Source organism: Rattus norvegicus, chromosome 3 (assembly GCF_036323735.1).
Source record: "Rattus norvegicus strain BN/NHsdMcwi chromosome 3, GRCr8, whole genome shotgun sequence".
Taxonomy (NCBI): Eukaryota; Metazoa; Chordata; class Mammalia; order Rodentia; family Muridae; genus Rattus; species Rattus norvegicus.
The window spans coordinates 30797963-30825233 of NC_086021.1; the positions used below are offsets into that span (position 1 = coordinate 30797963).

The window sequence follows — 27271 nt, forward strand, 5'->3', positions numbered from 1 at the left end:
ACCTGCTCTGTGTGTTAGCCCAACGGACCCTAACAGCTGTGACCCCAAACCATGAGTGCCTAAAGGACACGAACATGGTCCAGAGTGTGGCTGTTTCTCCATGATACTGGATGTGCCCATGAGTCTTGAAAATCACACATACACACAGGGTCTGTCCAGGGCTAGCCATGTGCCAAGAGGTCTTCAGGCTGTGCCTCATGGGTCTTCTGACAGCCAGCAAGTGAAAACCTCTGCCCTTTGTATTTAACAAGGACTGAAGCCCAGAGAAGAGCAAGAACTCACTCAGGGTTACCCAGCCATATCAGACTGCCTGGTCCTGACACTTCCTCTCCTTTGTCCTTTAAGACCAGAGGGTCTGAAACTGTTGCCTTCATGTCTTGGTTCATGAATGGACCCAGCGAGCTCTTGGAATGACCTGGCTTCAGTGACCAAGGGTACCAGGTGACATCCCTTCTCTGCCCAGCAGGTGGCATGGTCCCAGTGGGACCATGTAAGGGTCAGCCTCTAGGCCATAAAGCTTGGAGTAAGAACTGACAAATTGGTTCCCCCTTCCCTAGCCCCTCTGCTGAGGGAGTGGCTGGGTTTTTATAGAGGTGCTGACATGCATGGAATGTAGAGCTCTCAGCTTCAGGACAGCTGTCTGTCTGCCTAGCCCGGGAGTGCCGTGCCAGCTGCTGTATCGGCCTCCTCCAATTTTTGAACACCGGGCGCGCAGTAGTGGGTCACCCCAGAGCCCAGAGGCCTCATTCCCGTCTGGGGTCTACCGAAGTTACCTTGGAGGGAAGGAATGGGTTTCAAGTTCTATCTTTGAGGCCTGGGCCTAGGTAGTCATTTAGGGCTCTGTCTGTGTGCAGCCCGGAGATAGTGAATGGCAGCACGAGCTTGGCTATCTCAGGACACCCAGCTCCTTAACACTTGCTAGAAGGCCATGCAAAGGCCTACCACTCTTAGCATGGAGATCGGAGCTGCTTTATGGCTCCATGAACTTCTGCTGGCAAAGGATGAAGGTCTCAGTGTAGGTCAGCCCTCTACTAAGAACTGTGGCCTCTGTTTCATGCATTGGTTGGTTCTTACCCTGGGAAGAACTGCTGTCTTCTCACCCGGGTGCTGGAGCAGGGCTGGGGTTTGAACTCCAGATTCCTTGCTGTTATCTAACCCCCAGACTGCCTGGCAAATTTGTTGCATGTGGCTAGAGGAGACAGCCACAGCCACAGCCACAGCCACAGTTCTTCTGTGGACCCAGGAACTTGCATATGACTGTTTAAATCTTCCCCACACATAGCCTAACTCTTAAGTTTTAATAAAGCACTCAAGCTTCTAGACTTAATTTGGCTTGAAAAAAAAAAAAAAACTATTCCAAAAGCACTTTCAAACATCTACAGTTTGACCTCAAAAACCCTAACTAACCAAAAAGGCCTCATCAAAGTTTACTTTTCATCCTTTCTTATTACACATCTCTTATCTCTCAGGATTAGAGGATACAGGCTAGTGGTAGAAGAGTGGGTGGGGATGCCCATGGGTCCTTTGGGCAGGGGACTTTCTCCTGGATTTGCAGGTCCGATGGGATGCCCCTGGCTTTTGCTACTGTGTCCAGAACAACCACAGGCAAGCTGTGATTTCCCAGGAGTCTACAGCACCAACATTCCCTGACTAGGGATAGCTTGGGTATCCAACCTCTCAGCTTTCTGTTTATGGAGTGGCAGCCACACCTCACCTCCAGCCATATTAGACCTTCTAACCCTGTCCTTGACTTGATTTGAGGGGTAAAGGACCTCAGACCACAATAGTGTGTGGAGTTATCCTGAGCCACAGGCTTGGGCTTCTCAACCTGAGTTTCATGATTAGGCTTCACAAAAAAAGCCAGCATTCCTGGACGAGATCAGTGGGGAAACTCAGAATTCTGCTTTGTGGTCTAGCCTAGTACATGCTATGCTACCTCTCACCTTCTGGTCACCCAGGAGTGTACAACCCTTCCTGGGCAGCCTGCAGTGGGTGGAAGAGCAGTGACTCAATAATGTCTATCTTTCTGAACCCCAGAAGGAGTCCAGCCTCAAGTCCAAGGGGCCATTTCAGCCAAATAAAGTGATAGGTCCTTGTGGGGAGAACCCCCCTCAGATAAAGAAGCTTCAGCAGAGCATGTTGGGGGTCTGAGCATGTGCAGAAGAGTTAGACAGGAACCAGACCAGAGCCACCAGATCCTTCAGTGACTCTAGACTGCCTCGGGACCCAGGAGCTTGGTGAATGGAGTGAGGAACGGTCACAGTGGTTTCCTGGGCTGCATGGACAGGTGATTTATGAGACTCAGCATAAAACGTCCCCATTCAGAAACCTCCTTATCAGTTCATTTCTCCTGGCACATCATGACATTTTATTACTTGTTTAATGCTACACATCTTTGGCTGAGGGCACTTGATGGTTGAGTATTCACTCTCACCGGTGTGAGGGAACTCACTGAAGATAGAGAATAGGGGAGGAACCTGTGTGGGGGAGAGGAGTTGAATCTTTTCTATCTCTCTGAAGTCCTCAGCCCATTGTGGACCAGGTAGTTATGTCATGGCTGCCAGGGAGTCTTGGATTCGGAAGTTCCTAAGGATCAGGTGTAGGGAAGTGAAGGCATAGCTAGTGCAGGACGCCAGAGCCTAGGGGGCCACATACTGATGGGCATCACAAAAAGAGTGGCACTGTCTCCACAGGTCTGACTTCCAAGTGCTCAGGCTATGGCTTGTGCATTGCCAGGCCAAAGGAAGATGCTGAGTGGGTGTGTCAGTTGGCTGTGGGGTCCCTCCCAAGGGAAACTGTTAGTCACCCTGGCACTGGGGCATGTAGGAACCAGAAGTGCCAGGAAAGCTTGGGTCTGCTCCAGGGTGTACAGGGTTTGATAGTCAGTCAGGGTGGAGGAGAAGTGGCAGAGGCTTCCAGAATAAGGGAGATCTGATTTGGGTCTGTGAGTGAGATCCTGCACACACGTGTGTGCGTGTGTGTGTGCGTGTGCATGTGCATGTGTGTGAGTGTGTGTACGTGTGTGAGCCTCTGTGTGTGTGCCTGTGCATGTGTATGTGTGCATGCATGTGTGTGTATGTGCATATGTGTGTGCGTGTATGTGTGCATGCGTGTGTATATGTGTGTGTGCATGTTCGTGTGTGTGAGTGTGTGTGTGCATGTGTGTGTATATGTGTGCATGTGTATCTGTGTGCATGTGCATGTACGTGTGTGTAAGCCTGTGTGTGTGCCTGTGTATGTGTGCGCATGCATGCATGCGTGTGTATGTGCATATGTGTGTGCATGTATGTGTGTATATGTGTGTGCGTGTGCATGTGCGTGTGTGTGTCATGAGTGTATGTGTATGTGTGTGTGCATGTGTGTGTATGTGTGTGCATGTGCATGTGTGTGAGTGTATGTGCATGTGTGTGTGTGTACGTGTGTGTGTGTGCATGTGTGCGTGTGTGCGCTATATGTCAGGTTATAGAATGTTTGTGCTTCATCTTACTGGCCCCAGGGGGCGGTGTGAGCCTGGATAAGCGTCAGGGGAGGTCAGGGGGACAAAGAGCAGAAACTGAATACCTTAAGGTTGCTACTGAACATGGGCAGAGTGAGACCTGACCCTCTGCCCCCTATCAGGGTACTAGGCTGAAAGACCCAGTCAGCTTGTCACCTAACTCAAGCCTCACAGCACGGCTGGGTGTTTGTTGTTTTTGCTGGTTGTTTTGTTTCTGGATGCTGTCTGGTGGACAGACACAATACTTCCCCAGGGTACAACTCTTAGAAGCCCGAAGAGGCAGCTGAAGAAACTCATCACAGAGGGAGGAAGGGAGGGAGGGAGGGAGGGAGGGAGGGAGGGAGGGAGGGAGGGAGGGAGGGAGGGGACTTCCAGTCCCCACTATCGGGACATCTGCATTGTGGAGACAGGGGCATGGATGAAATGGCTCAGTCAGCTTATGGGATGTTGTTTCAGTATCTCTTAGCATTTGAAGGTGCCTGTTTTCCAGGATGGGGTGCTTTGGAGAGCAGGATATGTCAGAGCAGACAACTAGTCATCCAAAGTCTGCTAGGATTCATAGGACCGAGGCAACGCGTCCTCCAGTTGTAGCTCAGCAGGACAGAGCTCTGGAGACCAGTTTGCAAGTGGCTGTCCAGCTGCTGTGGGGTCCAGCCGAGAGGGTACCAAACATCTGCAGAACACCCCGTGCCTCCCCTCAACCTAATCTTCCTAGGCAGCAGGCTGTAGCTACCTCTTCCTCTCCCTGGAGCCATTGGTTGGTTGATCTTCAGATGCACCTCAATCCCTCAGTTGTTCAGTTCTGTTTTCTGAGGACGGAGGGTGGCCTGGACACAGGCAATGTCTGGACCTCTGTGTCCTCCCTGTGAACAGGAGCTAGAAGCCTGGGCATCACATGGTTTCCAGCCCTCTCTGGAAGCTGAAGTCAGATGGGTGGGGCAGGGGGCTCGGTTCCACCACTGCCAACCTCCCTCCACATGACCTCAGCCTAATTGATCCATTAGGGTCAGTCACTTTGGACCAAGGCAAGCCAGTCTCAGGCTCGCTCACTGATCCTGGACTGTGGCAGCAGCAGCCAGCAGGCAGCTGGACAGTCTGGCCATACTCCAGAGGAGCAGAGCGGGTTAAAGTGTGCGCCCGGCCAGCCGCCAGCAGGCTGGGCGGGGGAGCAGCGGTGGGAAGTGTGAGTTCCTCCCCGTCTGCCTGACAGCTATAAAGGCAGCTGCGGCCACAGAGCAGCCACTGGGCTGAGCGCCCCTCCTGGGAACCCCTCCCTTGAATGCTCTTTGAAGTGGGAGAGGGAGGCAGCTGGGGGAAGCAAGACCAGAGACAGGCAGAGCCCGCACATCTCTGTACTCACCTTCCTGCACCGTGCACCTGGCAGCTAGCTCTCACCCCTTTCTCTGGGAGGACAACCTGCTGAGCCTGGGGAGGTAGGTCATCGCATATATGTCCCCGTTCATATTGTGGTCTTTGGGAGGTGTGAGATGTAGCTCATCCCAGGCCAGCCAGCTGTTCAGAATGGGGCTGAGGGATGCCCTAGCCCCTGGTGAGGGTATTCAACCACAGAGAAAGGGGGAGCAGCCTGTACCACACAGTGACAGGGTGGTCCCGAGGCTACAGCCTTGGTACTAGCAATTGCTGTCTGGGCTGCAAACCCATGCTGTGAGCCTGTTGAAGGTTTTGGACCCTAGGGAGAGATGGATCCTGTTTGAGCTGGACTTGGCTGGAATCCAGCAGTGTCTGGGAGCCTTAATGAAAACCAAGTGTGAGGCTGACTGGGCACCTGTCTTTGGCAGCAGCAGGGATTGGGAGCCACGGAGGCCAATGGGACTGTGTGGGATGGGGACTCTGTGCTGGAGTAAAAATAGGGATTCAGAAGGAGACCCCTTCAAGGGAGGATCAGACGGATGGGGTGGGGGACACGGTGGGCAGCTGGTGGGATAGAGGGGTCTCAAGGATGAAGCCCCCATTCCAGGATCTACGGTATCATTCCGAGTCTGTCTGGGTGTAAGGGTGTTGCTGGCCAAGCTCCTGGACACCTGCAGGTGCTTGGGGAACAAGGGAGGGAGACAGGAGGAGAAGGAGGGGAAAAGGGGGAGAGAGAAAAGGACAGTAGGGCAGTTGGTATCAGGGCTCCAAGGGTCCCAACCCTCTCCTGACTTTCTTCTCCTGGAATTGCTGGGTACGGCTGAGACCCTAAGTTTGCCCTGTGGTGTGTGTTGGGGGGGGCAGTAGGCTACCTTGTTGTGGCTTTGGGCAAGTTGCCTCTTTTCTCTGGGCTTGGTGTTTTCTGAAGCCCACTGTCTAACTTACCAGCAGATGACACCCACCTGAGACAAACGGCACCAGCTTCTCTTCTAAGACAGGGTTTCCACTGAGGTGCACAGCAGCAGTTCTGAGAGTTGGGGCAGCAAGGCTGGACCCTCTCTTGATTTGATTCACTGTAACCCTTGGTGGGTGTTTGGGTTTGAGGGGTTGGCTTGATGGGAGGAAGTCAGGAGCAGAGGTTCTGAGCCATTTACACACGGGCGGGCGGGGCATAAGCTGTACCTCCTGCTGCTCCTCCTGCATATTCCTGTCTGTCCTCAAGAGAGAAGGGCCCAGATCCCCGAGCTATGTCACACCTGTGATACCTGGCTGCGAGAGTATTCCTCTGAGAAGGGAAGGCTGCCGTTACCTGTGGACCGGGGACAGGTTGAAGGCAGGGAGGAAAAGCAGGGTATCCTGTTCACAGCCAATGTTAAGTAGATAAGACTCCCAAGGTGATCCGGACCGGAGAGTGGGCTAAGCCCAATTCCTATCTCTCTCTTTATAATGACTTCTCTACCAGGCTGGGCTCCCAAGCTCCTCAGCTGTCTCCACAGCCATTCTCCAGGGGCACAGCTTGGCAGAAGCCCTCAGATGAAGGGTGGCTCAGACTTGGCACTCATACTATCCCTCTGTGCCTAAGCAGGGCAGACATCTGTAATCACTTACCAAGCTGCTTGCCGAGCCCAGATGGATGGCTCAGTCCCTCTCAGATGGCAGTCACTACCATAGGATCCCAGATAACCTTCCCACCCGGAGCACTGGGAGAACCCTGAGAGCTTTTCCCCAAAGCAGAGCCTGAGCTGGCTGTCACGGGGTCTCACTTCGTAGGATGGACAGCGGATGGCAACGCTCACGCTGGGCTTGGTCTTTGCTGGCCATGGCAGTTGTGGCCGGGGGTGCGGCATCTACCGAGGCTTCGGTGAGTAGTGTGCCATTGTCCAGTCATCACTGTCCCCCGCCCCCGCCAACCCGGGCTTCTCAGCTAGGTGTTGAACTCATACTCAGGTGGGCTGATGCTGGAGGGCTGTGTAGCCTTTGCAAGGGCTTGTGTAACCCAGGGATCTTGGTGTTCACTTTGGCTTCAGCATTGTCACTTGTTCAGAGTGCCGGTCAGACCAGCCCCTGACCTGGGACTCTGGCCATCCCTGAGTCCCTGACCAGCTGGCTAGAGAGTGACATGTGTCTGGTATCTCTGGGCCTAGTGTAAGGCATGGACAGGAGGTATGTATGGGTGAGCCTACAAGTGCAGATGAAGTGTGGACTGTGAGGGAGAAAGTAAGACAGGTTAGATATGCTTTAGGTACTCGCTAAATCCCAAGATTCCCAACCCTTAGATGGGGAGCACATGTGCTCACCAATGGTGTTCTCCTCAGCCAGCTGAGAGACCCAGCCACCAGCCCATTAGGAAGCTGCCTCAACCTCTTTCCCCTCAGCCACCAGAGATACCCTGCACCTTCAGGAAGCAGGTTTCTTCTGTGCTGTGGTCGAGCCTTCTGCTCACTATTGGTGGGGACTTTTCACCCAGGACAATAGCCCCACATCCAACAGCCTAGAGGGAGGTGCTGATGCCACTGCCTACTGGTGGGGAGAGTGGACCAAGTGGACTGCGTGTTCCCGCAGCTGTGGGGGCGGGGTGACATCCCAGGAGCGCCACTGCCTGCAACAGAGGTGAGTTCACCAGAAACCTGCAAGGGTGGGTGGGGAGGGCTAGCCTGGCCAGCGGCCTGGTGGCTCTTCTTCTGGGCTCACATTTGGTGTGTGCAGGCTTCTCTATCCATGGGCATAGAGCTTCTGACAAATCCTTAACATGGTATTCTGGGGTGCTGGAGAGGAGTGTCAGAAAGCAAGGTCTGTTTTTAGGGCTTTGCCAACAGGGAGCAAGACCCCTTGTCTTCTGAAGCATGAGCTACAGAAACAGGGAGGTGCTCAGGGCAAAGGGCTGGGAGCCTTTGCTCTCAGAGGGACCTGGGTTTGAGTCTTCGTTTTGCTACTTCTAAGCTGTGTGACCTTGGACAGGGCACTTAACCTCTCTGAGCACCAGTTTCCTCATCTGCGGCTTCATATGCGGAGCATGATGAAGCCAGCTCCTGTTTCTGGGCACACATGACACGACATGTGTTTGCATGTTCAGCACAAGCCTCAGCAAGCATGGGTGTCACACATGGGTTCTGCACAGTACAATTCTGTTGCGGGTGCTGGGAAGACAGAGAGGAAGCAGATGTCATCCTATGGAGACACAGAGGCTCCTGGAAGCTAGAACATGGCAGACAGGTGTCAGGGTCCGTAGCTGCCGACCCAGCCCTAGCTCAGTACCACATTTTCCCGCCAGGAGGAAGTCTGTTCCAGGTGCAGGGAACAGGACCTGTGTGGGCACATCCAAACGGTACCAGCTCTGCAGAGTGCAGGTGAGGCTAGCTACACGCCGTCCTGAGGCCCCAGTCTTTCCCTTGGACCATGACATCCTGTTGCTGGCACTGTCCTTTCAGCGAGAGTCCAGAGTAGGCTGGCTGGCGTCCAGGTTCCCCTAAGTCCTTCAGGCACTAAATGCTGCATCTTCTCTCCCCTGTGGTAGGAGGACTCAGACTCCTACCTGTTCCCTGAACTCTTGTGTAGTTTCAGAAACAAGCCTCCTACCACAGTCCCACATTGGAACATCAGGCAGCCACAACAGCTGCCCGCTCTTCCCACCTGTGAGGCAGTCTTGCTGGACAGCCACCCTAGGCCTCTCTTGCCCCAACTCTCAGAATGTGCCTGTGTGCACCACCCTTTCATTGGTCTTTGCTGGACACCAAGGTGGCAGAGGCTTGTGGAGAGGCATTAGTTATGCATGGGTTTGGAGGAACACTCTCTATGGGACCAAAGTCAGTCTGAAACTTAGCTGCCTATCCGAGAGCCACAGGGGTGTGGTGGTAGGGGTGCCGGCCCTTCCAGTCTTAATTGGTTTGCCTGACTGAGCTGCTAGAAGTCCATCTTTGTGAGTACACACGCCAGGTGTGAGAGCTGAAGGGAAGCTCATGGCCACAGCTAGTCAGGGTATAGGATTCAGTAGACATTCATGAGTTCCTGAAGAAGGCAGCCTCTAATCCACTTTGCGCTCCAGTTTGGAATGAACTGTGGCCCCCAAGGGTCATCTGGTCATAGCCACTTCCTGCTCGGCCTCTCCTGGAGCCCGCCTGCCTTCTTTCAGGAGTGTCCACCGGATGGGAGGAGCTTCCGTGAAGAACAGTGTGTCTCCTTCAACTCCCGTGTGTATGACGGCCGGGCGTACCAGTGGAAGCCCCTTTACCCGGGTACCTGAGCCTCAGGAATAAGCTCTATGGGTGGGCACGTGGGTAACTCGGGCTTAGAGCCAGGACCTGTTAAAACCTACGGTGGTCATCTCCAGAGCTCAGAGCAGATCCCACTTCTCTAGAAAACGGTCTGAGGTCTGTCCCCTCCCTCCCCCATGACCCATGACATCACCACTGACAGATTACAGAGCTGAGCTTCCTGCAGGGCTGCCCTCTGAGGTCAGGACTCTCCCACTGTCCCCAGGGCTTGGACAGGAATCAGCCCAGACAATCCTAAACGGGGACTGACCGAGGTCCCGAGGGACCAGGAACAGGCTCGCTGTTGCTCCCAGCCCACCTTTCTACCTCCCTCCCTCTCCCCACAGAAAGAAGAAACAAACTTTTCAGGCACAGGGTAAATGTTCTCTCCCCACTCAGTGGAAGTGCTGATGTGTCTGGTCCCTTGTGTGGACCACAAGGGTGATGCCCTCTCACAAGGAGGCAGAATTTAGAACTCAGAGCGTGGACCAGGCCAGATGACCTGTGTCTCACTTCATTTCTGCTACCAATACCGTGTCAGGTCCTCTCTTTTCAGGCTTCACTTTCCCCATCTGTGTAATGGGAAGGCGCTATCTCAGTGGGAGGGGTGACTCTGGCACCCCATTCCCTGATACCCTCTGTCTCGCCCCCCAGATGACTACATGCACATCTCCAGTAAGCCGTGTGACCTACACTGCACCACTGTGGACGGCCAACGGCAGCTCATGGTGCCGGCCCGAGACGGCACCTCCTGCAAGCTCACCGACCTGAGAGGGGTTTGCGTGTCTGGAAAATGTGAGGTTGTTAAGCATTGTACCAAAAGTATGGCCGTTCTCACTGTGCTGGCCGCCCTGCCTGTCTGTCATGAGCAGTGGCGTCCCTGTGCCTGCCACAGCGCCCTCTCAGCAGCCTCTCTCATTGCTTCTTGCAGCCCATTGGCTGTGATGGAGTGCTCTTCTCCACCCACACACTGGACAAGTGTGGTGTCTGCCAGGGGGACGGGAGCAGCTGCACCCACGTGACGGGCAACTACCGAAAGGGTGACAATCATCTTGGTAAGGGCAGGGGTGGCAGCTTGGGTGGGTGGGTGTGTCCCTCCTCCACATGCCAGGTAGGTTTCCAGGATCAGGTTTGCAGGACTCGTGCATGGCATGGGTTCCTTCATTCTCCACCCAGGCCTAGGCATAGGTGAAAGACACCCTTCTCCTGGCACACCAGAGGACACTTAACATGGGGCTAACATTGGACCTCTGGGGTAGCCTTCAGGGAGGGCTGACTACCCAGAAGGGGAAAGCTGGGGCATGAGTCTTGGCATATGTGAGACCTGACTCTGGACATGCTGGACCCAGCCTGAGAGTCCCCTCTCCCGTGTTGTGTTTGACATTGTGTTTGCGTCTGGCTCTGGCGAGAGCCTCATGTTTGGAAGCTGTGCACGAGACAGATCTCCATGTATTGCTTGTGATAGTCAGTGCTCACCCAAGTGCACTGCTGTCTCCCAAGAAGTGTGTGTGGAGTCAAACTAAGTTATTACTGAGGGCAACTTGAAATCCACTTAGCGGCTGGGGAAACGGAAGCCCAGTGTGGGAAATGTCTGTTCAAGCTCTTTCAGGAAGGCAAGGGAATCCTACTGAGACCACCTCAGGGCCTAGGAGGCCAACAAGTCTTGGTTGTCTTGACACGAAGGGTGATCGCAGAATTAGTGTGGGCTCCAAGAGTCCCACAGGAGCCACCGAGAGTGAAACATGGACATATGGCCTAGGGAGAAAGATTAACAGAGGGAGTGGTAGGCACAGCAGCCGTGTGTGTGTGTGTGTGTGTGTGTGTGTGTGTGTGTGTGTGTGTGTGTTTGCGCGCGCGTGCGCACGTGTGAATTGGTAAGCTAAGTGTCTCTCTAGTCTGATGGCCTTCAAGATCTGCTAAATGTGGGATGTGGCAAGGCCGAACTGTTTCCTCCTTTCCCCCAAACACCTGCCCACACACCTTTGTTGGGCTCGGGGCAGAGATGGAGTTAGGAATCAGAGGTCAGGAAGCACCTCTCCTTGAGAGCTTATGTCAGATGTCACAGTCTATACGAGGCCCACTAGACAGGGCTCCTAATGGAGCTCCCCCTGAGGAGGCTGAGGCTGATGTGAAACTGATCCCCCTAATTCTGCTGAGTGTTTCCCAACTAGGCACAGAGCCAGGTCTGGCCAGCATTAACTCACTCACATCTGGGGACATTGCTACAAGGCAATTGTTGCTTCTGTTGCCCAAACCTGCAGAGAGAGCAAAAGGTTAAGGTGACCTGATATTCTAAAGCCCTAGGTCTTAACCTGGGCAGCTGGACCCTGGGTTTTAGCTGCAGAGCCACACTCTGCCCTGGCAGGTCCTAGCTTCCTAATGGAGTTCAAGGCCAGACCCATATCCTGAAGCTCACTGGAGTCAAATGTCAACTACTCAGGAGCCTTGTAAACCACTTGCTGATTTAAAAATTAGAGCCAGGTATAGTGGTGCATTCCTGTAATCCCAGCACTTGGGAGGCAGAGGCAGGAGGATCACTGCAAGTTCAAGTCTACCATGCTCTACACAGCAATTTCTAGGTCAGCCGGTGTCACGTGGAGAGACCCCGTCTCAGCCAAGTCATTATTTAGGCCTCAACCAGTATTTTGTCTCCTGGTAGGCCAGGCCTTCATGAACCTGTTTCCTGTTCTCACCAGATAGCCCTCAGTCTGCTATAATGGGGTAGTGTGCACCACATAAATGGCTCAGTGCTACAAATCAGAGCCCCTCGCCCCTGGTTTCCAAGGAGCCCAATGTGAGACACTGTCAGGGCAGAGGCTTTAAGGACCCGTAAGGTGAGGGGGAGGTCACAGCCAGGGCAGGGCCATTTGGCCCTGGGTAGCTTGAGTGTGGACTGCGTAGCCTTCTATGGGAGATTCAGGAAAGGAACACCAACCCCACCAAAGCCTCTCCTTCTGGGACCCCTCTCTTCTGCCTGGAGACGGCTCTGTTCTTATTAACTGTTTTCTGCCTTGTCTCCTTCCACTGGCAGCTCGTGGCACTTTGCTCCACTCCTGCTCCCTGCCTGGATAACGGGGTCTGAGCTGGCTGGCAGTGCCCCTCTTACAGCCCAGGCATGTGGACAGTAGCCCTTGTAGGGTGGTCGGCTTCTGTTTGAGCCTCTCTGTGTGGATGCATGAAACCTCGACTATCAACAAGATGTTATGATAAGATGGGATTTGACAATAACCATGTGTCTACATAGTGCTGGTGTTGGTGTTGTCTCTGGACTCGATGAGAGAATTGAGGCCCACAGCCTCTTAGTGATAAGGCGGGGCATGACCTAAGTCCGTGAACTTCAGCATGTTTAATGTCCCTATTCACTGTGTCCCTTTGGGGGTGCAGGCTGGGGCAGGCCAATAACCTTGTGGGAAAAAGGGTGCACTTGGGCAAGAGCCCTGGAAGAGGGTGTGTCTTCCAAATGACTTGAGCGGTTGATCAGGGCTAGGTGAGACCACATACATATGGTAGAAACGATCCCTAGGCAGGTGCCCTATCCAGAGCTCAAAGATGGTACTGACGCCCAGAAGTGGCTTCGTAGGGGAGAGATAGCAGCTCCCTCCCCGTACCGCCACTCTTGGCTTTGCTTATGTATGTCCCTATGCCCACAGGTTACTCCTTGGTGACCCACATTCCAGCTGGTGCCCGAGATATTCAGATTGTGGAGAGGAAGAAGTCGGCAGATGTGCTGGGTACGTAGGTGAAACCGAGAGGCATGTGTGTGGATGGAGAAGGGCACCTGACCCTCTGTCTCTCTTTTGGGGAATGGGACAATCCAGGTGGCAAGGCACAGCTGTGGAAGACAGTGATGCAGCCAGCTGTTGAGAAGGGGGTTCCTGATGTCATCCTCTGTATGGAATTGTCCTTAGAGGGGCTGCACAAGAGCCAGGGTGTGATATCAGGCAGTGAGTTCCCGATCACTACAGAACCTGGTCCAGACGAAAGCCAGGGAGCCAGAGGTAGGGCCTCTTTGAGGAGTGAGCCACAACACTGAGAGGTGGGCAGCCCTTCTAAGGTCATGAGCCGCTGAGGAAGGGTTTGGTCACAGGTCTGTCTGTAGTGTCATGCTGACCATGCCCAGACTCCCAAGGGAGGTTGACACTCTAGACTGGAAGTGGCTACATTGGACATGTTGTAGATACTGCACAGTGGCGAGGCCCCATCTTGATGACAGTCTGGATGGGTAGTGTGTGAAGCTGTCGAGTTGCCATGACCTGTGACTGAAGCTCCACCTGGGCAGGTACCAGTACCCAGGAGCCATTCTGCCATTGGTTCCATCTTCCGGAGCAGTTCTCCAAAATGAACTCAGTGTCAGTCTTAACACAGAGTCCCAATTGCCCACTTGTCTCCCCTCCCCATACCTCACGACAGAGCACTGCTCTAGGGATATAGGAAAGGGGTGTGTGCATGCTGAAGACGGAGCCCAGCATCAGGCTCTCCTCCCCCTGCCAGGCTCCCAGTGCATTTGAAGGCCCAACCCCAGTAAGTTTGCACATGGCTGGCACCAGGCCCACACTGCTGGGGACATCTGTGGGCTGAGCATGGAGAGCCAGGCCTCCAGCCAGGCCAGTGGCTCTGCTGTCTGCTAGCTCACTAGGGCTGCAGGGAGGCCAGGAGACGTTGTGTTTTCTGAGCTGGCTGCAAAGTTCTCATTCTTGAAGCAGACATTGGAAATACCAAGGGCTGGGAAAGCCGCGGGAAGGAAGGTCCTCGCTGTCAGGAAACAGGTTTTGGATGTGGGCCTTGAGCTGAACCCTGGGCACAGATCTGGAAGCGGAGTCGGGGCAGCCAGGCCCCAGCCGGACTTGGACCTGACGCTATGTTCTGACGTTATTGCGTTAAAGGCATTTTTCAGACACGTCCTGCTTGTTGCGTCTGTCTGATAATAAATTAATTGCCCCGGCTCCTCTGCTGGGATTGCATCAGGGCCTGTGGAAACGGCGCTTGTGTCTCTGGCGGGCCAGTTCCTGGAACCAGCTTTAAGGACACCCTCTAGAAGACAGAATGTCCCCCAGCACCGAGACTGCCTCCTCCCTTTCTTCCCAAGCCCTCAGGCTCAGAGAACCTTTACTTAGCCCCCATAGCTTCAGGAAAGGCCAGCTTCCAGGCCAGTGTTTGACCTCAGGGCTTCTGGGAAATGGGCTGTTGGGGTGGGCTGGGCTTATTCCTTTCTCACCTAGCGTTCAGTTGCCTCCAGCCATGTCCTGAAAGTGTCTAGTCCCCTGCATTATGGGAATGGTGATGGTGTGTGTGCACTCAGGAGGTGTTAAGCCCAGCAGGGTAAAAGGCAGACCACTGGATACCATTGTTTTTAATAAGAAGGCAGGGCTTGTCATCTTGGGGGTGGTCCCAGGAAAAGACTTCTGGAGGGCACTTTACACTTGCCAGGTCCTGCTAAAGTGTCACTCTATGTGGGCCCTGGATGAGGCACTGAGGTCCCTTCCTCAGTTGGAACCTGGAGTCAGGTTGTACATTCTAGCCTAGTGTCTGGCTGGTACCTGTTGTTTGTGGCGCCAGACTCTCCTGGTCCAGACTGGCCACTTGGCCATGGCTCTAGCTCATTACCTTGCAATCCCTTTGGCTCATCTGAGACAGACAGAAGGGCAGGGCCAGCCTGCCCCGTTGGCTCTTCCAACCACCCAGACTGGCCTGTGGTTGTTTTAAACTGATAGGAAAGTGTGTTTGTGTCTCTTAGGCCTTCACTGGTCAGGGCCACATGCTGGCCGCAGGCACAGTGTCTGTCTGATTCCCTGTGACATTGAATTTCCTGTCTTCGGGTCATTTTGGAGAGAGAGGGCAAGGCTGGCCACCATTCTTGAAGCCTGTATGCTGACTCCTCCTTGTGTCTCTCTCCTCTCTGCTCAGTCCGTCTAGCCCATGTGACTTGGTGATTTTTTACTCTTGCAGCTCTTGCAGACGAAGCTGGTTTCTACTTCTTCAACGGCAACTACAAAGTGGACAGCCCAAAGAACTTCAACATTGCTGGTACAGTGGTCAAGTACCGTCGGCCCATGGATGTCTATGAGACGGGCATCGAGTATATAGTGGCACAGGGGCCCACCAACCAGGGCTTGAATGTCATGGTGCGTGTGCCACAGGCTTTCGGGGATGGCAGGGGTCATGGGTAGTGGCTTCCCAGAATCCAGCTACTGCTGGGGCCTTGGGGTCCCTGAACATGCAGCCATATTGCTTCAGTCTGCAGTGGGGGTAAGGTGTTGTTCATTCATTCACTTAATCACTATTCACTTTCTTATTCGTTGACTCACTCAGATCTTAGTTCATTTACTTTGTCTCCCCTTGATTCATCAATTCATCCACCCATTCATTTGCTTACTCTCTCTCTCTCTCTCTCTCTCTCTCTCTCTCTCTCTCTCATTCATTCGTTCAGTTCCTTGCTAGCCCATTCTGTGATCCTGTGATCGTTGGGAACCTCATGGAAAGCTAAGGACGGGTGGTTGGCCTTATGCTCAGTTGAGTCTTTCTGTCCCTCAAGGCCATACTGCCTCCATTGATACTACAGTGTTTGGGTTGCTTTTAGTCCCTTCCTCCCTGGATTCTCAGGGCTCTGAACAGCAGGCAGGGCAGAGTTTGGACCTGTTGTGTGGTTACCGTAGTTCCTCACTGCAGATCCATGGAGATACAGGTGAGCAGTTCTGACATTCTCTAAGACCTGCCACCTGTCGTCGGGACAGCTGGAGTCCACCACAGTGTGCTCTATGGCCTCACATTGTAGGTACAGAACCTGGGGAGGTTTATACAGTCTGTAAGTCGCAGGTCTGCCTGGGCAGGGACCACTTGTCTGCTTCCCTCTTGTGCTGGAGACATCTCTGGGGCATGCAGAAACTCCATGACACATTCCATACCATACCCCCACAAGCCTCTCTGTTTTTCCTGCAGCCCAGTGACAGGCTGTGCAGTCCAACTGGGTCTATGTAGAGCCTTCTCTACTGTGTCCCATTAAGCATAGGCAACATTTTAAGTTGCTTGCTGTGCGGACTAGACTGATGCTCTTAGATGTGGAGTGAGCTACCTCAAGAATTCCTGCTCATGGTAGAGGCTGCAAGATGCAGAACCAGGACAGCGTCCTGCCCTATAGAATGGTCCTGTTATTTTGAATTACAGGGTGACTGAATCACAGCTGTGTACAGAGGCCATGATTCACCCAGGTAGATGGAAACTGCTCAACCCAAGGCCACGTTAACGTGCTCTAGAAAAGTCACCACACCTGTACAAACCTCAGTAAGGGTCACTGCTTGGTTGGGCTTACTGCATCCAGGTGTACTGTGATGACAGGTCACTGGGGTCATTTTATCACTGTCAGGGCAACAGGAGCTGTGTGATTGAATGTGGGGTATGTTTTCTGCTCTTTTGTCCTTGAGGTCATGATGCTTCCATTTGTGATACCCCAGGAGGCAATGGTATCTCAGATTTGCTCTCTTGGGTATATCAGGGTGTTTGCTTATTAGCACTGTCAATAGAGGGCTGTGACCATCACTTATGTATTTGGGAATGAGGGACCCAGTGGACACATTTCTGGCCAGACTTAGGTCATTCCTCTGGTCGCTACTCATCCAAATGCTTGTGATGAGAACAGCAATGGCAGTTAGGGTCCACAGTCACCAATGACAACTCACACCTGGCTCCAGAATGCCCGGCCTCCTCTCCAGGTAAGAGGTGAGTAAGTAGACAGCTGTTGGTCCTTTAGAAGGGAACTGTGGGTTCCTCTGTCCTTCAGTGAACTCTGTGTCTAGAAACTGGTTCAAGAAATGGAGAAGGGGTCATAACCTTGCCTGGACAGCTGTCTCTGCCTCCTTCTCCTCCAGCTTGGTCTATCTCAATCAAGAAGGACTGTTTTTAGGGTTGGGGATTTAGCTCAGTGGTAGAGCGCTTGCCTAGCAAGCACAAGGCCCTGGGTTCGGTCCCCAGCTACAAAAAAAAAAAAAAAAAAAAAAAAAAAAAGAAGGACCATTTTTAGTCCAAGTGTCCACTCCCAAAGTGTGTGTGGGTGTTTTCTTTTCTGTTAACTGTCCATTGAGAGAGAGAGAGAGAGAGAGAGAGAGAGAGAGAGAGAGAGAGAGAGAGAGAGAGATGAATGCATTGGGAGGCCACAAGGAGACTTCAGGGACTGTCCTCACTAGCCTTACTCTCCCGAGACAGGGTCCCTCACTGAGCCTGAAACTCATTACTTCAGTTAGGGTGGTTGGCTAGCGAGTTCCAGGGATCTGCTTAGCTCTGTATTCTGGAAGTCGTGTTGTAGAAGTACCCAGGTTTTACATGGGTGTTGGGGTTTTAAGCTCATGGTCTCATGCTTACAGAGCAAGGGCACTCACCACTACCGAGCCGCCTACCCAGCCCCTGTGGCACTGTTTTCTGCCGTTCACCTTTATTAATTGAGGGCCTGCTCCCATCCACAGCTGCTGGGGAGTCCAGAACTTGCCATAACCCCTTGCCACCAGCCCCGTCATGGGAAGGTGTCCCACATCGTGATATTGGTGATATCACAACGATATCGGTGTTGCCCAGCCACCCACCACTGAACAGAATGGGGCTTCCTGGTAGAAATCTGCTCTTAAATCACCCCTCTTGCATCTGCACTGTGTGGATCTCACTCACTCTCCCCTCCCCGCTAGCAGGCCAGCATGTTGTTCAGAGTGTAAGGGTCCTCCTGCTGGGCCATGATTCTCCTGAAGGCCCAGGAAGAACTGTCTCCTCTCTAGGACTTCCCTGGTGGCTGGAGGACATAACCTTACCATTGGTCTGGTGGTCAGGAGAGGAGACCAGGAAAGATCCACAAAAAGGCCAAGTTTAGAAAGAGAAGCTTTCTATGCCCGTTTCTCCTCAGGCTGCTTTAGCTGTTGAGATTTCACTATTTCCAGTTACCTTGACCCTAATCTCTCTATGCAGTGTGTCCCACTGCCGCAGCCTAACTCTGTCTGGTGGAACAGACACAGCAGGGTGAGAAGCTGACCCAGGCTCATTCTTGCTCTCTCCTGCCTTTTCTGCCCTGACGCTTTAAGCATCAGAGTTCCTTGACCACACATGCAGCCATCTGCTTAGCCTGAAATGGTGGTGGCTTTCTTTGTCACCTTGCTCCCATGTTGTGCCTTCCATAGTCCCTGATCCTGTCCCTAGACACCCTTGAGATGTCATCTGAGTGGAACTCATTGGTACTCTTTCTCTACCTGGTGTCCTGCTATGGCTTGTCTTGGCTTTGCTTAGTTTCCTGTGGTTCATCCATTGCCACCCTTCCGGGGCCTTGGTGTGCTCAGTGCTCTGGCCAGGCAGCTCAATGGCCCCATGAGAAGTTACTCCTGCTGTCAAATCCCCTACTGTCAGCTTCCAGATCTTAGGGGAGTGATTTTGAATAAAGGCACTGAAGTCTGTCTAGAGGAGAGGTCACTTGTGGTCTCTGTAGAGGCCTTGACTATCTCCCAGTAGCTCCATGACCAGATGACCCTTCAGTGCTGTCCTGGACAGGGGCATGGTTCAAATTTTAGTAGCTCATTAGTGGCCCTAGAAGTCTTGGGTAGATACAACGATATCAGTGCTATTAGGATTTCTGGCCCACAATGGCAATGACATACAGTGTGACCCCCATTCCTGCCCTCAAAGTGATCTGCCCCTCTGCCCCTTTTGGTGTGCCTCATCATGGTCTGTGGGCACAGCTGTCCTAGGACAGTTGCATGAGGCCACATTCTTGGGTCAGATGTGACTCCCTGGGAAAGACTCAAACGTAAGCAGGGCTGCTTGGTCTCAAGGGTCTTTTGGTGTTAAGTAGGAGCGAGGAAGGGAGCCAGGTCTTACTTCTTCTCCTTTCCCAGGTGTGGAACCAGAACGGCAAAAGCCCCTCTATCACCTTTGAGTACACGCTGCTGCAGTCGCCACACATGCACCACCTGCCGCCGGTCTATTACAGCTTCTCGGAGGCAGCCTCTGAGAGCACCGAGAGCACCGAGCGCCAGGAGCTGGACAGTGCCAGGCTGCTGGGCTTCCTGCAGCACAATGGCTCACTCTACGGCCAGCCCTCCTCAGAGAGGCTGGGCCTGAACAGCCAGCTGTTTCCGCCTACAGCCCCTGAGGTGGAGCTGGGCCCAAGCAGAGGCCAGGAGACCAACGAGGTGTGCAAGCAAGCCAGCGGTGGGGTCTGTGAGGGACCTCCCAGGGGCAAGGGCTTCCAAGGTGAGAAAGAGGAAGAGTGGGTATGGGAAAGGCTTGGGCTCCCCAGGTGCACAGGCCTCAAGTGACAAGGGTTGGTCTTCTTTGAAGTCTGCAGAAGAGGCTAAGGAGAATCCCCAGTTGCTCACACATCTCTCTGGGCAGGCAGAGTGTGAAGTCGGAGCTATAAAGTCACAGTTCAATATCTGCAGATTGACTGTAGGGTCCTCTTGGACACCAAAATTCTCAGCTCCCCAAATCCATGTATACAGTGGTGTACTTGCATAGAACCTTCATTGATCATCACAGCTGACCCCAGTATTAGATGCAGTGTGTGTGCTGTGGGCAGCAATGACCTTAAGTCATGGCAAGGTGACACAGGATGGGACCTGTACATCGATGGATTTGTTTCTTGTCTTGTTGCTTTGACAAAATGCCAACTAAGCAACCCCAGGAGGGAGGTTTCATTTTGGCTCCCAGTCCCAGGAGATACTTTCCGTCACGGCGGCAGGAGCTTGAGGCAGTTGGTCACATTGCATTCGCAGTCAGGAAGCAGAGAGAAAGGAAGCTGGTGCTCTGTCTCCTTTTATACGGGATGGTGCTGCCCACAGGTCTGGTGGGTCTTCCCACCTCATCAACCCAATCTAGATAATTCCTCACAGACAAGTGCAGAAAGCTCGTCTCCTTAGCGTCTCCAGATCCTGTCAAGTTGACAATCGCTATTAACTGTCAAAATCGGTTTAATATAGATGTAGTTCTTCCTCCTCCTTCTCTTTCTTCTCTTCCTTCTCCTCCTCTTCCCCCTCCTTCTCCCCCTCCTGTGAGACTAGAACTTTCTGTGTAAACCAGGCTCGTCTCAAATCCACAGAGATCCATCTGTCCCTGCCTCTGCCTCCCCAATGCCGGGATTAAAGCCATATGCCACCAAACCCAACCAGTATGAAATTCTTTTTCAAAATATTTGGATCCTTCACCCTCTGACTCTTAGGATGTAGACCCCGCATTTGCAGAGGGTGAGCCATACATGGTCGTCCGAATCTGATGGAAGAGAAGGGCTTAGAGAGGAGGTGTTCTGCCAGCTCTTCTCTCCTGTGGTACTGGAAGCCAAGGGCAGCTGGTCCACCCCGTGGTGCACTTGGATAGCACTGGGCCTAATGGATGTCGCTGGGGGCCCTGGGTGTGGCTCACCCATCCTTTTCTCCTGTGTGCTAGACTTCTTGAGGTTTATGTGTCTGTGTCCTCTCTTCCTAGCTAGGCACGAGTCATTTAAGGCTCACCCTAAATCCAGGTTGTATTGTTTCATGAGCCTATAAAGATGCCCTTTCCAAACTAGATCTGATGCAGAGCTTCCGGCTGAGCCTGGGCTTTGGGGACACTGCCCAACCATTTGGCAGTAGCCATTGGGTTTCCTATCATTCGATGATATTGGCCAACTGTGTCTGATGGAGAAGAACCTGGGGGCTTCTGCTCTTTCCCTGTCCCATGGATTCATCCCATACATGCAACTCACCTGTCACACACAAGAATGTGTAGGAGGATAGCACTCCGACCAACACAATAGCTGCATGGCTGTTGAAACACCTGTCTCTCTGCAGACCACAATGCCACTGGGAGAGCTCTCTTGGGGGACAAGGATGACCGGGAGATCAGTGCCCATTTCACCTCCCATGAGCTTCTCTCAGCCAACACCATCTCCGATCAGCTCTTGGGCACAGGCTCTGACTCGGAAGAGTTCTCACTCAACGAGACCATGAACAGCATCTTTGCCCAGGGTGCCCCCAGAAGCTCTCCAGCTGAGAGCCTCTATGTGGATTATGAAGAGAATGAGGGGCCTGCTGCCTACTTGATCAATGGGTCTTACCTGGAACTGAACAGTGACAGGATCAATACCTCCTCCGAGGCCCCATTCCCCAACACCAGCGCCAGCCTCCCCAGCTTGGCTGGGAACAGGACTCACAAGGCAAGGTAAGAGGCACGTCTCCTTGCCCTGTCTTACTGTCCTGTGGAGTAAGAATTATTGTAGGGAGATCTGGCTAGAAGGTCTAGAGACCTGGAGGTAAGTGGGAGGGCATGGATAAGTGGGAGAGCATGGGTAACTGGGAGAGCATGGGTAACTGGGAGAGCATGGGTAAGTGGGAGAGCATGGGTAAGTGGGAGAGCATGGGTAAGTGGGAGGGCATGGGTAACTGGGAGAGCATGGGTAAGTGGGAGAGCATGGGTAACTGGGAGAGCATGGGTAACTGGGAGAGCATGGGTAAGTGGGAGGGCATGGGTAAGTGGGAGAGCATGGGTAAGTGGGAGAGCATGGGTAAGTGGGAGAGCATGGGTAACTGGGAGAGCATGGGTAAGTGGGAGAGCATGGGTAAGTGGGAGAGCATGGGTAAGTGGGAGAGCATGGGTAACTGGGAGAGCATGGGTAAGTGGGAGAGCATGGGTAAGTGGGAGAGCATGGGTAAGTGGGAGAGCATGGGTAACTGGGAGAGCATTGGTAGTGAATCTGATATGAGGTAATGGGCCTGGACTGTAGCATATCTTTCTAAAAGGTTGATGGTCTAAATGTCCTCATGGTCAGCACCATGCTGGAAGTATGCTGCTAACAGACTCCTGATGTGGGACAGGCTCAGCATTTTTTACGCACAGAGCAGGGAGGACTCACAACTACCCTTAGTGTTAGGTTCCTGGGAAGGAGCTGAGAGGGGACTAGCATATGCATGGTCCAGAATCCCTGGGCCACATTTCAAAGTGTCTTTCTGTTCTTAGCCCTGTGGGAGATACTGGGTTCCCAGAGTCAAGTCATTAAAACAGGTTGTCAGCACTCAGAAAAGTGCAGCTCAGCGAGATGCCCAACCGGCCGCCATCAAAGGATGCTGCTGGTGGGGACCAACGATGGTCTGGAGAGATAACGGCTGAGGGAGGCTACGGGGGAAACTACGAAGCCGAAATAGCCACATCTTGGCGTATTGTCCAAACACAGGAAGTCGAGTCTGCCCCGGGAGCGGGTGAAATCAAAGGGACAGCCCAGAAAGGAAGGGCTATTTTCATCTTCTAGAGAGGCTTCAAACAATCCCGGGAGGGGCTGTCACCAGACACTTTGGGAACAGGCGTCTGGGATGCAAAGGCACACATCCCTCTCTGAAGCCTGGAGGGCGGTAGGAAGAGAATTTCTGGTTCATTTATAAACAAACACAATCATTTCAGAGCTTCTGCTCTCTGGGGATTTCAGGAGCCTGTGTCCCGCCAGGCACTGGGCAAGAACCCAAAAGCAGTGGCCACCGGTCTCTCTGAAACCATCACAGCCGAGGGAAGGGCCCTCCATATTGGGGTGGTGATGGTTTCCAGGGCCCTTTCGTTGCACCTTCTACAAGAAAACCTGACAGGGGCCGCACTGTGATCTAAGCAGCACCCGGCACCCCGCACGTGCTGGAGAGTGGGTGTAGACAGCCCCTCCAGAAATACCTTGAGGGCTTAAAATCCAAAGGGTTATTTTGAACCTGGCGGCTAGCTCTTGAGTCAGGAATGAGTCATGCAGGCTGTGGCTGAGAAGTGTGTAATTATATAAAGATGGGGGCTTCCACACCAATTGCATCTTGTCTCTTTCTGTTCTTGGGAGGAATTTAAGGCTGCTCAAGGCAGTGTCAGGGGCACAGGCAGCTCCAATGTTGCCTGGGTCAAGCCTTAAGGACTGATTCTTCTCCCCATTTCTCTCCCCCTAAGGAGAGCCCTCAGTTGGTGCTGTAAGCTGGGAACTCAGGGCTAGGATCCTTTGCGTTGAAATGCCCTCCCTCTCCTTGTTAAAGCTTTGTTTATAAGAAAAGAGGAGGGCAGAGCTCTCCCTGCACAGAGCCTGCCTCAAGGACCAGTTTGAGCCCCAGGAGAGGTGGCCTAGGACCCAACCTCCCTCCTTTCTGCCCTCACAGTCCCCTGAGAAGTCGTGGAATCACATCAGTAAACTCATGACTGAGGCTCCTGTTGGTAGATCATTTCCTGGGTTCTCAGAGCATGACGTGCTATCAGGGCAGCAGGGTAGTGTTCATCCCCAGAGCACTCTCCTGGGAAACCAGAGCCAATCTGAGCCAAACACAGGCGCAATTCTCACCCACTTGACTAACAGTCCTGACAGATGTCTCTACCACAGATTCACCCAGAATGGCTTTTAGAATGTAATGGCCTATAACACCCACAGTCCTCCAGTGACTGTGGTCCCTAGGAAAGAGACTGGTCCTTTTGCAGCCTATGAAAGGTAGCTAGACCCTTTTAGTTCTGAGGAAACTAATGTTGGGCTATGCAGTCCAAGGGAGCTGTGGTGAGGGTGATGGGGCAGCTTCCTCAACTGCTCTTCTTGGCTCCAGGTTTTACGAGACTCAGGGACTGTGTTCTTATTTGAGTGCCTAGGTCTTGAAGCAGGCACCCTAGGTGGGGGTAACAGTGCAGCAGCAACTTCCTCCCTCTGCAGAATCCCAAATAGTCTGCACAGAGGGTGTTGAGGCTGGTTCAAAGAAGCTAACAGTCCTAACAATACTTGGCTGTGGCCACCAGAGCTCTGGCCAAGAATCAGAGCTGTTAGCTGGCCGGCCCCTAGCGTGCCTCTTCCCGTCAGCTGGCTTGTGCAGCCATCACTGACCTGAGCTGCAGTGTGGGACTAGGCCACTCTCCCTCCTGCAGCTGGGGCTTTGTGAGTTTGAAAATTGGAAGCTGAGCGGCTGATGTCCCCATTCATCAGAACTCCAACTGAGGGAGGTGGCTGGGGAAAATTCTGGAAGATCTCAGCCCCCAAGGGCTTTCTGAGATTCCTTCTGGGGTGGGAAGAAGGAATCTGCTGGCCTGTGTGAGAAGATGGGGTGAGAAGCCTGCGATGGTTGAAGGAGCAGTTACAACGCTGGTGAGTCCTTCACTGCTTAATGTACCTCTGAAAGAACAGGGGGCCTCCATGCAGACTCTCTAGTTCCTGAAATGGAAGATGCCCATGACTGCTCAGTGCCAACATATTTGTCTCCTTTTCTGTTCCAGGGTGGAGCCCTGGTTCTCATGGAGGGTACTCACTGCAGCCCAGGAAAATGTGTCTTTAAGGAGTGTGTCTTGAAGGGGGAAGTGAAACCTTTAAGCACCCAGCTTTCTTACCACACTCTGTTTGGCCGTGTTTCAGGACCAGACCCAAGGCACGCAAGCAAGGTGTGAGTCCAGCCGACATGTATCGGTGGAAGCTTTCATCCCAGGAGCCCTGCAGTGCCACATGCACCACAGGTACTGAGGCCGGGACCACTGGGTCACCTCCTCCGAGCCTGCCTGCCTTTACGGTGACTGGGGCTTAACTGGAGACTCTTGCATTTCATTCATGTCCAGTCCCAAGTCACCCGCAAGGAGCTTGCCTGGCTTCTTGATCTGGGAGGTGGGATGGAATGGCAGAAAGGTCACAAAGGCATCCCTGTTCCCATGACATGCTGGGTGACAGTCAGGTCCAGGCCCCACTGGTTAGCCCTAATTATCCTCTAACATCTCAGGAGAGAGGCTTTTCAGAGGAAACATGGAGATCTTCAGTTCTGAGGTTCTGCTCATACTAGCACTGACCAAAACCACACAATACTGCCCTCTTCATAACAAACTGGAAGCAAACAAATACCTTTGGGTTGGAGAACATTAGAGCCACGCTGCCTACTTCCCAGTCTCTTGGGAAATGGCTACCAATTTCTGCCCATGACTGGAATGCACCATGAAAAAGGTTCTTGTGGGATAAATGGGAAGGCCCCACCTGCCTGGTTCTAATTCAGCCAGTGAACACCATTGCTGTCCCCATGCTGTGGGATTCTGAGGTAAGACTGAAGCTGTTCCTAGCCCAGGGGCAGCCAGTCCACTGGCTCCAGCAGACAGATGAGCCCTGAAACTTGCTTTTCATAGGGTTGGGTTGTTAGGACCAAACTTTATAGCAGATGGGTGGCCTGTGCGTCTTGAAACCTGTTGAAGCTGGGTGTGGACATGCCAGGGATCCTTCTATCCATCCTGGCTGCGGGACCTACCATGTGCTGTGACCACGGAAACTTTCTGGAGGCTGGGGAGGTGACATCACTTGAGATGTCTCTGGGTTGAGTCAGCCTTGGTGGCAAGGTGTTTGGTGAACGAGCCCTGGTAGGTGACGTCTCCTGGGAGAATGTGACACCATCGTCTTTCAGCACTTAGACAGTGACCAGGACTAGGAGTGGGGATGTTCTATGTGACCCACAGTGCAGAGCAGGACACAGGAAGGAAGAAAATAGAACAGGTCTGATGCTGGGGAATGGATGAGCTTGGCTTTAGACACAGATGTCAGAAGTAGAGAGGCTCCTGTGACCTTAAGGGGCACTGACCCATCTGAGTGGCACTGGCAGATAGGACAGAGGAGGGTCACACTGCAGACAGTTCACTACTTCAGCCCCTTCTGCCCTAACCTCACTAGTTGTCTAGAAGGCCCTGCTGTTCCCGGCCAGGGCTTACATTTGATGTGCAAAACTGCAGCCATGCTGAAGAGGCAAGGCCAGGGTGTGGGTTTTGCCAGGTGTGGCTGCAAACAATGTCTGCAGATGTTCTGCAGAGAGTCATGAGTACACCTGCTTCTCTTCCCCTCCCCTCACGCTGCGATCTGCTTTTGGGGGTGTGCAGGGCTGTAGGGCCTTTCTTCTCTGCACCCTGAACCCTAAGCCATGGTGAGGATCTTAGGTTTGTTCTTTTGGAACAGCATTGTGCTCACGTGGTCTTGGACTCTGCTTGGGACTCAGGGCATGGCTTCTAGGCTGTCCTTCAGTCCCCCAGAGCACAGAATAGCTTCCCAGGAGCTAAGGGACCTGGGAGGCTTGTTACTGAGAATGGTCTTGTTTATTTCACATCTCAGGGCTCAAAGCACACTTCAGCTCAAGGCAAGGACTCTGTGGTCAAGGAATTTTGAGAAGCTTTCCACTCAAGACAGGTGTAAGGAAAAGGTGCCCAGAAATGTGACATTTTGTTCTTGTAGCCTTTCTGGAAGTTTCCCATTCTGGAAATGAGCAATCTGGGGCTGCGACAAATCTGGTGGCTCTACTAGGTGGGACTTGGATTTTCTTCTGTGTGTTTCCATTCCACGGTGACAAACCAAAGCACAACCAGGTACTTGGGGTAGCTGCACAAGTCCCCAACCCTGTCTGTATATCCCTGGGTCCCAGAGCTAGTGTCTGAGGCCCGAAATGTTAAGCAAACCTGGCCAGGAAGCTCCTGGCCTCCTCCAGCAGGCTGATGGCTGCCCAACCCATGCTGGCAGGGGAAGAACCAGTAATTGCAGACTGGTTTGGCCCTCATGGAAAAAAAAAAAAAAACAAAACACATGTATGGGTTCTCAAACTCCATGGTTCTGTCCAGGGAGTTTGGAGCAGCAGAGGGTGCTGAGGCCCAGACACCCCTGGACAGGGAGAACCACCGGAAATCCCAGGAGTTTCTTTCACCAACAACACTTTCCTCAGCAGAGCAAAATCCTGGCTCACCTTGCTCCAGAGCAGGGGAAGCTCACCCTTTAGAGAGCCTATGTGCGGGGTTGGGGACTTAGCTCAGTGGTAGAGCGCTTGCCTAGGAAGCGCAAGGCCCTGGGTTCAGTCCCCAGCTCCGGAAAAAAAAAAAAAAAAAAAAAAAGAGAGCCTATGTGCAGGCTTTCTCTGACGTGTAGGAAGTAGGAGGAAGGAGAGGAGGTGTGGCCAGGTCTTGTGTATGTGTGAGACCCTTCATATCCCCTTGGTATTTTAGAATTCAGGAATCCCAGAAAAAGCCACACAAATAGTTAAAGGCATTTGGAGGTGCTGGATGGGAGACCCTCAGTAAGAGCTGAGGCCCCTAATCCGATGTCTGGGGCAAGGCTGTCTTGCTGCCATGGTTCGGTTTTTCAACCTGCTCGCCTGCTCATCTGTCATACATGGGCTTTGTCAGACAAATGCATTTTACGGTACCTGGCTGTAACCGACTCTGCCTC

General features: G+C 53.0%; 1 protein-coding gene across 6 annotated transcripts in view; it reads left to right on the plus strand.

Moving 5' to 3' along the window:
• Adamtsl2 (ADAMTS-like 2) overlaps nt 1-27271 on the plus strand; it is a 36754-nt gene that overhangs the window by 2081 nt on the left and 7402 nt on the right. Inside the window, exons 1-12 of one of the 6 annotated variants that reach the window (XM_039106144.2) lie at nt 4711-4929; nt 6638-6728; nt 7335-7477; nt 8139-8214; nt 8997-9099; nt 9772-9917; nt 10049-10172; nt 12768-12848; nt 15064-15239; nt 18978-19335; nt 20907-21276; nt 24455-24552. In XM_039106144.2, the coding sequence (XP_038962072.1) occupies nt 6639-6728; nt 7335-7477; nt 8139-8214; nt 8997-9099; nt 9772-9917; nt 10049-10172; nt 12768-12848; nt 15064-15239; nt 18978-19335; nt 20907-21276; nt 24455-24552 (1765 nt within the window). In that variant the 5' untranslated portion in view covers nt 4711-4929; nt 6638. The other 5 variants (XM_063283923.1, XM_039106143.2, NM_001427090.1 and 2 more) reach the window with 5 other exon arrangements.